Source organism: Liolophura sinensis, chromosome 9 (assembly GCF_032854445.1).
Source record: "Liolophura sinensis isolate JHLJ2023 chromosome 9, CUHK_Ljap_v2, whole genome shotgun sequence".
Taxonomy (NCBI): Eukaryota; Metazoa; Mollusca; class Polyplacophora; order Chitonida; family Chitonidae; genus Liolophura; species Liolophura sinensis.
The window spans coordinates 23,940,557-23,953,106 of record NC_088303.1 but is presented as its reverse complement, the minus strand read 5'-3'; the positions used below and the strand labels follow the sequence as shown (position 1 = coordinate 23,953,106).

Below are 12,550 nucleotides of genomic sequence, written 5' to 3'. Positions count from 1 at the left end.
AAGAAAGTAAAACTAGCTCAGGTCACCAGGGAATAACCGGTGTCTTTTTTGTGTCAGTTGTCGGTTTAACGATAAAAGCTAAATAGAGCAGATAAAATACACAAGGCTTGATGGATTGATGTTCAAATCTCAATACACAGTTGCTCAAGAGTTCTTTTTAAAAGTTACCTGAAATGTAAACAGGACTTCGGATGTTTTCTTTCATGTTAAAAACGAATAATGTCCGCTGAGGTGAATTCTCAAGCAAAGCAAATTTGAACATTGGTTAATCCATCTTTGATATTTTTGTTAAACTGAATGTAATTTATCCAACTTCTTCAAGACTTACATATCCCTTTTTATTATGGTCTCCTTCCTTTCCAAGTAACCCGGATGACTAAAGCTTTGGAAACTTGTTTTTGACGGATACTAAGTCTAAACTTTCTCACTTCACGTTTCTTTGATTTACGAAGGGAATTAGGGAATTTCAAAAATCAGCGGAATTTAACACCATTCAGTAAATTGATAAATCAATCAAAAATTTCAGTTGCATGTAACAAACCTAATCAGCGGCTTTTATATTCTTTTTACTCACACTGATCAATTTTCTAATCTTTTCTACAAAGGCTGTGTAAGAACGAAAGTCTAAACAGCAGTAAATAGGAACAATGAGCGGAAGTTTTTAAAATGACACTGCCCACAAGCAAAATTGATCGGTAACCTTTTCGTGCGGGCTTGTATGGTACTATTTGTGGAAATCTGACACAGCCAGGACTTAAGCGCTTCCTGTATGTTGTATGGAAGATATAACCACACACCGTCATCACGATTGAGGCGATAGTCATTTCTCTGCAACATTTCCATACATAGATCTATGCCACGTGATTCAGACTAGCTTTTTCTGACTTTTTCTCACACAACTGAGCTTGAACTAGGCAGTTTTATGGATCAGACGACTTTATTGTAGATAATTATATGATACAATAGAAATGATTTCATACTGGTCAGCTTGACCAGGTGTGACCTTCGCTGAAAGCCAATTTATCAATACCAATTATGTATTGAATAAAGAGAAAAACAAAAATCCCCATGCGTTCAATTACACAATCATTGAGCATTCATTTTCCAGTCATATCTGTGAAGCATCTTCTCTTTAGCAGTAAAGTGTCACACGGTAAAAGTTGTGTTTGCGGAAAAATATGTAGCGAATATTCACTACGTCATCGCCGGATCTGACGACAATCTTCTCTCCGTGACGTCATACAGCACCACGTCTTCTTCATCAGCGGCCTGCTCTTTGCTATGTCGGATTCCGTAGCCAAAGTATATGATAACACCTACAAAGAAATGGAAATCAGGCTTCATGTTGTGTAAAAGAATACAGCGTCTACACGTACAAGCAGAAAGCTCATTTCACAGATATTTTATAATGAAACCTCTGAATGTCACCAAGTAAATGATTGGCCAATTCCCCTGCACATATAACCAGCTGAGATTGGGAAAAGTTTATTCAAACATCTGCCACCGCACTGTAGAGTAACCGTCAGGGTTTCCGGTCTATCTCTCCTCAGTGTTAATGTGGTATGAGTACGACTGTTCTTTGCGATGAAGTTTGTGTAACATAAGCGATATGAGATCAAATCATTAGATAATTTGAAAAATGTACTTCTTGGAAGAAGCATTTACTGACAGACTAATGGGAAACATTTGTTGTTTCATAGGCGTTCGGAAATTTAAGGATGGGTGAATCATGATCGGTCTGTTTCATCTAAAAAAATTCACTTGAAAATAGTTTCGCTTGATGTCTAGTTTTAATCTACTGGTGCATCCAGACGCAAAGACCATTGACACTGTACAATGATTGATAATGAAAAATTTTGCTAACGCAAAACATTCAAGTCTAAAGCTTGTCATGAATTATAAGTGTAAGCTTTAGTAAGCATTATTATGGAATTTGACCGATTGATACCTTGATCGAATGTCAGACTGGCCAAATATGTGTTGACTTGTTTATTTGTCCAGCTGTTTGAGAAGTTAAGAAGTTGAGAAGACGAATCATACTTTGATGGAAATCGCTTTGGTGAAAGTTTGTATGATTTCATATAAAATAAATATGGTGAACAATTAACTATGTTCAAAAATAAAACAAAAATATGGATGTTTATGGCTGTAAGTAGCTCCGTAGCAGATAAATTCTATAAAGCCTTTTCAGAAGAAATAAATATGTATAATTATTTAAATGTCATAAATCAGTTAAAAATCATCGGATGGAGATCTGTCTAACCTATAATTATTTTATTATTCCTTGAACAATACTAACTCTTGACCTGCATGGTTGCGAGTTGAAATCCATGTGGGATAGTTTATGGCTGGAGTCAGAACATAAGTGGATTACCTGGATACAGACGATGGGTTTATCCACTTTTAAACTGCCATCATAGAAAGCAGGGAAGTTTTTAAACATCAATCGAATAGGTCAATACAAGGAAAGACAATGTTCATTAATTATACGTAGTATAGTTCAATCTATTTAGCATAATCGCGAAGTATTTGGCTTTCCTCGTCAAATTTTAAGCGTAGTGCTCTTGTTATTTTTAATGGTCCCTGTCGAAGAGCAAACAGTGACTTCCAGGAAATCCTTACTAGTGTACTTCTGCTCCATTTATTAAGTCAGATATTTGCAAATTATCGAGTACATAACGTTTATGACCCTAGGCTCATGACCTCATTTAATCCTATTGGCGAGTTGTTTGGCCAATTTACCACCAGTGTGTCACTCCTGCCTGGTGCTCGCAGCTTAATGAAGCTAATCAACTGGCAGCAAAGTCACTTGTGCTTTACAGCAATAACCATTTTGTGTTCAAATCAAGTAAATTGTTGTTTCTTTGGCCCAGAGCCATGAAATAAAGACACTCGTTTTGTGCTAGTGAAGGCTTGCTTCTCAGCACTCAACGGTTGTAATACGTAGGCTCAGCCAGCACACAGCTTAAGCGGTTTAATCAGGGATATTTTCATCAATAATTCCCATCAGTTGGATAAAGGCACAAGGGATAATATATTGCACTGTTTTTGCCGTGCTTCCCCTCTTTGCATGGATTTCAGTGTCCCATGGTTTTTATTCAGGAAATTAAGACTTAGCTGTGGCAAAGTGAACTTTGTATCAGATTCAGATAGTGTACTTAAGTGTCGACAAAACATTTTGGGAGACCAAAAATCCTGGTAAGAAAGTATATATGTAATTGATAGGCCATGCAATGTCTTTGGGCTTCGGTACGCAAAAACAAAGCTTGGCACAATGTAGATGGATGAAAGTCGTTGTCCTCTCCCTTTTAACCCTGTTCATTGGGCGAAGGAAACGCTGTCTTAAAATCGATATTATGATGTAGACGTAGAACGGCTGGGGGGACCGGGGGACTAGCCACAGGTTGCTGGCAAACTTTCCCACGTAAGAGAAATAGTGTGAAAATTAATACCTTGAGAGAAACATCTTTTATCATTAACTAAACACAGCGTTGTGAGCGCTAACTGAAAAAATAGCTTTGCTTTTTCCTTTAGAATGTAAATGCACCTGTATTGCTCGTACACAGCGGTGTAACTTGTAACCAGCAACCTGTGGATGGTCGTGGGGTTTTCCCCGGGCTATGTCCGGTTTTCTCCCACTATAATTTTGGCTGCCGTCCTATAAGTGAAATATTCTTCAGTACGGCGTAAAACACCAATCAAATAAATAAATAAATAAATATAACCGTTTTTTTTTAATCTTTAAAATTTTATAGTGACTGATTGTTCTTCATTCATGTCCGTTTGCTGTTACCAATCGATCCCAGTTGCATAGGACTGCGTACTTTCATTTTCGTATGAACTTTTACCATAAGAGTCATCTTCCGCATACTGGGGAATGGGTGATTTCGTTATTCAATACGAAAATATATAGTATTGACTATTTCACTGGACTTTTGTTTGTATAAAAGATGTTTGATGTCCTCGATGAATATGCCTACTCAAAATGTCTCTGTGGGATAAATAGATTTTGTGGTTATGAAGACTTACCAATGCCAATCCATATAACAAAGCGAATCCATGCCAAAGGCGGCAAGGCTACAGCCAGTGTGACTGTTAGGAACAGTCCAGCCACAGGGGCAAATGGCACATAGGGTGTTGTGTACAGAAGCTTTGTGTGGTTCCTCGGCTGTCTGGCTATGCAGTATATTGCCCCCGATATGGAAACGATGAAAACAGACAAGAAAAATATCGCCCACCAGTCAGCCTTGGCGATATACGTATTCCCACAAATTGTTAAAATTGCCATTGACAAGGAGGCAAACACAAGCACCAGAGTCGCGGTTTTGACGACACGCAATGAGTCCACCGAAGGAGAAATTGTATATTCACTGACAGCTGTAACGATGCTGGACAAGCTTGAACTCTGAACCATGACGTACATTTTACGTTTGGTTCTTGTGTCCTTTAATATTGGCCTCGCTGAATCGTTAGTCATATCCTTGTCTGGCAGAATGTCAATCTGATTTATTTGCATGTCAAGATGCGAGCCCGGAGTGCAAACATAACTGGTGGAATCTAGGCGGGAAGACACAGTGTCAGCAGATGCCGACTTCCGAATTGGCCAGCGCGTTGCGGACGTTTGTTCTGAGCTTAAATCTACCGTGTCCTCGCCGTCGGGCGGGCGAGGCCGAATTGTGGAGGGCATTTGTAATTGGCCTCGCTTAACCCCAGCTTGAGGTACTTCAGGGTTGTCAGTTCCAGCCAAAGTGGTCGATTGGAGAATGTCGTACAAATCTTCGTACTCTTTATGTAAACCTACAATTTGTTGGTCGTATCGAAGGAAAAGGGTACAGGCAGCTGTCAAACCGAAGGCAAATAACGTCCCAATGGAAAGCATATGTATTAAGGTTTCCAAGCAGACGAGGGTTGCGAAGAGAGCGGTGATGGTGCCGCCAATACAGGAGGCAACTATAGGTGCCTGAGTAACCTCGCTTACAAATGACAAGAACTTCACCAAAAGACGGTCGTTGGCCATTGCGTAGATTGCCCTGGGAAGACAGAACATTGAACAGAGCAGGGAAGCCAAAAGAGCTAGCAAACCGCCAACTCCGATAACGTAGTTTGAGCCTGTGATTCCTCGAGCAGAATACGACCTGGCGATGGCCACAGTCGATGGCAGATTTTTCCAGCAGTAGACCAGGGTTAAGGCCAGGGACAATCCAAAGAAGACCACGAAGAGACAGAGGAACGCTGTGGAGACCGCCTTCGGGATCATTTTACACGGCACTCTAGTGTCCTCTGCCAGATTAGCGATAGCATCAATTCCAATAAAAGACACGAGACAGGCAGCCGACCCCTGGAGTACCTGGTTAAATGAAATGAAAAACACAGACATAAGGAACGGTGGTAGTTTGTTGTAAAACCCTATCTTACTGAAAAAGCAATAAAAATGCTGCTCTTAAGAAATAATGTTGTACCGCTGGACAAGGCTTTTCCAAATTTTCAGTTATGTCCTGTGGAATAACCATGAGATATGACTGAAAGGTGTGCAAATTTTAGAAACCAGTTTTGAGATTATTTGTATGTCTAGACGAAAACTTACTCTACAGCAGCATTCTTAAAGCTCAAATTTTATTCTGCTAAAATCGCTTTCATTGGCCCAGCGGGAAGTCACATACTGCAGAAACCCTCAGATATTATTAGAAGTTACGTAAATGTAAAACAAGTTTTAAGAATATTTTTGTGTAAATTACGGGTGTTTTTGCGCCGTACTCAACCCACGACCATCCGCATGTTGCTGCAAGGCCTTCCCACGTACGGCCAGAGAGGAAGCCAGTATGAGCTGTCTATAAGACAGTGTTGCCTTAAAGTCATATATAACTTGCACGTATATCTAATACGATCAGATTCAAATAAGACACTCTTTCATTAAACGTGGAGCAAATGTTTAACAAATCTGTACTAACCCTTTAATTCACCTGATCCCAGGAATAACTAAGGGGTATATATCACGATTTTGTCATATATACAGATTTGATATTGCTAATACTTTACGTAGCAGCTGTGCACGTATCTATTTGAAAATTGTCAGTTGTTTAATTGAACCCATGTGGTGATTCCTTGTAGGCCTACATGTATCTCAGTTTGTTCAACGCTACTATATCAAGATTTTCATGTTCATACATGTAGTAAATTATACATGTAGTACACTGGCCTTTCTCAGTTTGTTCACCGCAATTATATCAAGGTTTTCATGTTTATACTTGTAGTAAACAGGCCTACATCCGTTTGTTCACCGCAATTAATTCCAAGGTCTTCATGTTGATGCATGCCTACATCCGTTTGTTCACCGCAATTACATCAAGGTTTTCATGTTTATATATGTAGTAAACATGCCTACATCCGTTTGTTCACCGCAATTACATCGAGGTCTTCATGTTTATAAATGTAGTAAACAGGCCTACATCTGTTTGTTCACCGCAATTACATCGAGGTCTTCATGTTTATACATGTAGTAAACAGGCCTACATCCGTTTGTTCACCGCCATTACATCAAGGTCTTCATGTTTATACATATAGCAAATAGGCCTACATCCGTTTGTTCACCGCCATTACATCGAGGTCTTAATATTTATACATGTAGCAAATAGGCCTACATCCGTTTGTTCACCGCAATTACATCGAGGTCCTCATGTTTATACATGTAGCAAATAGGCCTACATCCGCTTGTTCACCGCAATTACATCAAGGTTTTCATGTTTACATATGTAGTAAACAGGCCTACATCCGTTTGTTCACCGCAATTACATCGAGGTTTTCATGTTTACATATGTAGTAAACAGGTCTACATCCGTTTGTTCACCGCAATTACATCGAGGTCTTCATGTTTATAAATGTAGTAAACAGGCCTACATCCGTTTGTTCACCGCAATGACATCGAGGTCTTCATGTTTACATATGTAGTAAACAGGCCTACATCCGTTTGTTCACCGCAATTACATCGAGGTTTTCATGTTTACATATGTAGTAAACAGGCCTACATCCGTTTGTTCACCGCAATTACATCGAGGTCTTCATGTTTATAAATGTAGTAAACAGGCCTACATCCGTTTGTTCACCGCAATGACATCGAGGTCTTCATGTTTATACATATAGCAAATAGGCCTACATCCGTTTGTTCACCTCAATAGGCCTACATCCGTTGTTCACCGCAATTATATCAAGACGTTCAGGTTTATAGTTAATTGACGATTGACACTTACAATCACTGAATTTCAATTTGTATAAGACATGGGTCAGTTACGATTTATTTGTCTATTCGATAGGCGTTTCATGTCGTACTGAAGAATATTTCACTTATACGACGCCGAACAGCATTATGATAAGACGAATCCGGGCAGAGCCTAGGGGAAAGCCACGACCATCCGCAGGTTGTTGGCAGACCTTCCTACGTACAGCGGAAGGTACAGAGGAAGCCTGCATGAGCTGGACTCGGGTTCATAGCGACTACATTGGTAAAAGGCTCCTAGGTCATTGCAATGCGCTGTAAAGCAACCACCTTGGTCACGGAAACCCCGATCAGTTAAGAAAGTAAATTAATTTCAAACCTTAACCGGTGTTTCCTATCAATTCATTTTCATGAACTACACCCCATATGTCAAAAGGGTGATTCTGTAGTAACAATCCTTGGCAATCCAGGTAGCAGATATTACACCGGGGTTCATGTTTCTGTATATTACAAAGGTTGTCGAACACTGTTAGTCGGGTAACAGTGCAATGTATGGATGAAAACACACTTACACCAAGCATTCCGTTGGCGAAGAATCCCGGTGGCTCCTTCCAGTTCTGGCTGTCCACATGGTAGAAGCCAACGCAGACAATCGCGGTGATGATCAATACACTTACTATTGTCAGGATGAACACTAGTATCGCCAGGGACTGGAAAGAAAAAGGTATGATTTTCATATTAAACTGAACATAACCCAAGACAAAATAAACCATGTGAAAATTAGAACAAGTGAACATTAGTACTTGTATTAGGGACTGAAAAATACAATTTTGATTAAAAAAAAAACACAACAAAATAGTTAAAAAATATTAATATCTTGTATCGGATAGATCGAAAAGTTCTCAAACAAAGTAAACAACATGTTAAAAAATAAACTGTTTCCAGAAACCTTATGCATTAATTTTTTATTCTTTTTTGAATGGCACAAAATGCATTTGCAAGTTATGTAATGGTCATAATCTAACATAATACCCCTTATGATCGTGGCAAACTGTTCTGAAACATTCAATTTCACCATAACATGTTTAATTTGTCACGTTGTTTGCTTAATTTTCCACCAAGCAAAGTTTTTTGGCATCTATTGATAACATCTGTCATGTGTTAAGTTAATAAGTTTTAAATCTGGTGTTACTTGTACTCTAAGAAACAGCCATCCACGAAGGTAGGATTTGCTGACGCATGGTTTCCAACGGTGGAAGAAAGACACGATTTCATAAGTAGAATGGGCATGACTTCAGAACGACGAAAGCATGCAAAATTTTCATGTTCAAGCTTTTATTCCCCGTCTTATAAATGAACATCGCTTTTTTCTAAAAGGGGAATCATGAGATCAAACTGTTGTGTCGCTAAAGGTAAAAATAATCCTACTGTATCATGTGAGTTGGCAAAATGTTTGGCAACTTTGGTATCACCTTCTATAAGGCTACCAACCAGTGACACATGAGGCCCGGGTTCAATCCAGGGGCGGGACAGACAATTTCTCGATTTATTGCACTTTGCGCTTTGATGAAGTAGTCGGTGCATGAGGTATCTGGTACGATGAGATAGTTTAATACCTTAGCAAGGTCTGCTGTCCTTTTTTAAAATACTCGCGTCCTCAGCAACGTGAATTATTTCAGGGCATGGTGTGAAAGGGAAATTGAAAGCGTTCTTCCCCTTAATCTATTTTATAACCTCAGGCCTATAGTTTCCGTTTTAAAAATATACTATTTTTGTACAAGGTAAACATGTGTATACACAGGGATGATAAAAGTTCCTAGAAGTGAACTTCAGTTCTACATACAGTGTTGAGAATCACTTGTGATCATTGTAAGGATTGTAAGAGTATCTTTATTGTTGTTAATTAGACCTCGAGAGCTTATGTGTATCAACAGGTTGACACATATAATTTCACTGTTGGTTAACAAGCTAATGTTACTTTTGTCTGGGTACGGATGCTATTCGCGTCCTTTTCTTCGTATCTTCTATTCCGCTAATTAGTATGACCCCTCCGGCCCCATGCCGTTTGTCGCCGTCCGTGTGGAATACATATGACCTCAAGGCATGGTTACGAACTTCCGGTCCGACAATTAGCAGGACCGTGTACATAGGATCTGCAGAGCGCTTGGCTTGACTTCGGGGATCACCTCTAATTGCATCCTTCCAGAAAGGTTCATCACATGCCTAGATGGAACACCGGAACCCAAAGAAGGCGGACGGAAAATTTGTCTCCCATCGGGTTGTCAGAATGCATAAACCTTCCCAGAGGCTCCGTGGACATAGCTCGAACCGACGAGGGGCAAAAGCTAGACAGCTGCTCAACACGTCGGAAATGCCCAGGGATTATCTCAGCTGTCAGACGTACGTATTATTCTAATACGTCCAGACTGTCAGGAAAAGCATCAGCTAGTCCATAGAGCTTTCAATCTGCCTTCACAAAGAGTAACGAAGCGAAAATCCAAGCTTCGTTACATTTCCCCTTGGTGGTAAGTGACGTGTTACCATACTATGCTCCACGACCTTTCGTCCCTTTTGGGATTGTCTTGATTATGATAAGGGAAGATGGTATAATTATATATTTCATGAAACAAAAATCAAGATCTATTGATTAATTGAACACCATGACACCAATGATAACAACACGTGTAAAAGCTTAATCTAATTCTAAAAATTCTAAAGGCTCTAGACTTCGCCCTACATGTCCTATAGTGTTACAGACAACATATTTTTGGCTAAATCAACGTTTGAAGAATCGGGAATTTCTAAAGCGAATAATACCTATTCATTATGAATGAAAATGGCGAGGTCCCACAGGAGACATACTCTTGGTAAATTATTTTCCTGCGACGCTCAAGATAAATGGTTTTGACAAATTTCTCCGTATAAGGGGATATGGCGGGCGTTTTTTATGATGCTTGAGCGCTATGATAGCCACAGCTGAGTAAGTAACTCACCTTTGCTAACAGAGCCGAGATGAACACTACGGCTATTATAACAGAGAAGGCGGGTAAATCCAAGTGGTCCTCTAAATGCGGTCCCAACTGTAGGAAGAGCTTCTTGGACAATGCTCTGAAAAAAGACAATGCTACTAGTGAGACCAAGGGATTGATTGGTTGTTTAAATTATTATTGATTCAGAAGATGAATGACTGACTGAGTGTTTAACTGGTTGATTATTTCATGATTGATTCATCAATTGAACTGATTAATCCAGCGAGCAATTTATGATCATTGACTGAATGGTTATCTGGTTCACGCGCACAGTGATTGTTATCTGAAATAGAACTAATTGCATATTAAGAAATCAAAAGTGTAATGTCTAGTTTAATTAGTTAACTTTCGTATATTCTTTCATTGGATGAGAATTGTATAGATTTGAGTAATCGTATGATTGATTGATTTTTTATGCTTGTTAGGTATCCTTTCACCATGACCCTTCCCGCCGTAGTATAAGTGAAATATTCTCGAGAACGGCGTAAAAGGCCAATCAGTTAAATAAATAAATAAATAAATACTTGCTAGATAATTAACTTGAACAGGCACACATTGGGATATGGGTTGGATAAAAATAAACAGTAGTGGCTGCTTAGTTAATGTATCGATTTGGTATCTGTTATCACAACTAGTACAAACAGAAACTTTGAAAGGAGCATGACGCTCTTCTGTCAGATGTCTTTTCATTTCACTATCGGTAGGCAAGGGAATAACTTCCAGGCATCGTCAACATAACTTAGTTAATATTAGTTAGGTGATAAGATGTCTCCATATCTCTCATTTATATCGCTGCCTTTCTGAAGCATCTGGTTGCGAAACACGTCATGCTTTCATTAAACACCGGCATACAGCGAAGAGCCACCTTACAAGCAACGGATGGACACGTGAACAGTCAACTCCTTGTATAGGCCAACAAGCCAAAAATACTTAAGTTCTCAAGCATAATTGCGAGTGTGATATACACCTTCACTCTTAATTAGTCAGTGGCATAACTTTAGGCTAGGTAAACGATAGCTTTGAGATGCAATTTCCTCTACCGATTTCGTTTATACTCAAAAGAAATGACGAAAGGAGAGAACCAACCAATCCCTTGGTTAAACGATAAATATACGATACGCTAATTTTGTTATTTGATTGTTATAATGCATTTCCGATATTTGTCTCGACGAATTCTTCTATCTCGCCAGCGCAACGTTCGAGCCCAGTGTGTAATATTTCAACATTATTTTACACTCTAGGCGTAGTATCCAGAAACGGCTGCGGCAATCCTTTGTCTGTAAACAACCAGAGAATAACACTATTTCCATGACAATAAATGACGTCACGCGTTTCCAATTGTGGGAATTTCGGTTTGATCACGATCAGTGCTTTTGTCGATAAAACACCGACGGCTTTTATTCAATCTTTTTTTTTCTTGCATGGAGATGGAATCTTAAGTAGGTACAATTCGCTCGTATTTTTTTCTCATTTTTTTTTTTCAGACAAAATCACTTTACTCTATTATTATGATATAACCACTTCACCTGTCTCGCCTGACAGGTATATTCGACAGCCTTCTTAATAATGCGTTTTACAGCCTGGCTGGTCTCGTTCCCGGATAAACTCAAGTACTGGCCCGGGAGCCGTCAAGGGATAGATATATTATGTTGTATAATAGGCTCGTGTCGACAGCCGGCGAAGCGCTAAACCTGTCACTGTATATAAGTGACGTTAGCCTTTAACGCAGCCTCCAGCGCTTCATCCACTTTACTATCACATTCAGCTCAACAAGTTATTAAATGCAACGCCTGAGAGGCGGCCAGGTTTGAGACGTCTGTTCAGATCCCACGGGTTTAAAACCATGGTCCTCGAATCTCGCTCTGGTAAGTGCAGGGCCGATGTGACAGGCCCTTGGAGGGATTAACCAACTTCGTGCTGTCTATCGTTTTTAGGCAGTAATATGAATTCTGAAGACACAGGTCAAAGTATCAGAGCACAATCAGCCAAAGTTCATCAGTGTTTGGCTGTTTTTCCTTTGAAAATCTTGTCAAATACACTATACAAAAAGATGCATTGATTTCAGCCGTGAACATCAGCTGTAAGCTTTCGTACTTGCGCTTCAGGATATTCTATTCTCTGGTGCTGTTGGCGGTAAATATTAAAAAACAAAACAAGAAATAATGAAACAAAAGCGTCAGATGATTCACCAACCATCAGGAGAATATAGATTAATAACCTGTATTTTTTTTATCTCACATTCATATGCCACAATGCACGGGCAGAGCCAGTCACACTGCTCATGACAAATTTCTTAATTAGTCTGCAGCAG

General features: G+C 39.5%; 1 protein-coding gene across 1 annotated transcript in view; it reads right to left on the bottom strand.

Annotated features, from left to right (window-relative positions):
* Positions 1-1,004: 1,004 nt before the first annotated feature.
* The window catches only part of LOC135475723 (cationic amino acid transporter 2-like), a 35,397-nt gene continuing 23,851 nt past the window's right edge, over positions 1,005-12,550 (bottom strand). Inside the window, exons 4-7 of the mRNA XM_064755656.1 lie at positions 10,182-10,318; positions 7,783-7,904; positions 4,030-5,347; positions 1,005-1,316 (exon numbers count right to left, since the gene is read on the bottom strand). Of these exons, the coding sequence (XP_064611726.1) occupies positions 1,195-1,316; positions 4,030-5,347; positions 7,783-7,904; positions 10,182-10,318 (1,699 nt within the window). The 3' untranslated portion in view covers positions 1,005-1,194. The remainder of the gene's footprint in view (positions 1,317-4,029; positions 5,348-7,782; positions 7,905-10,181; positions 10,319-12,550) is intronic.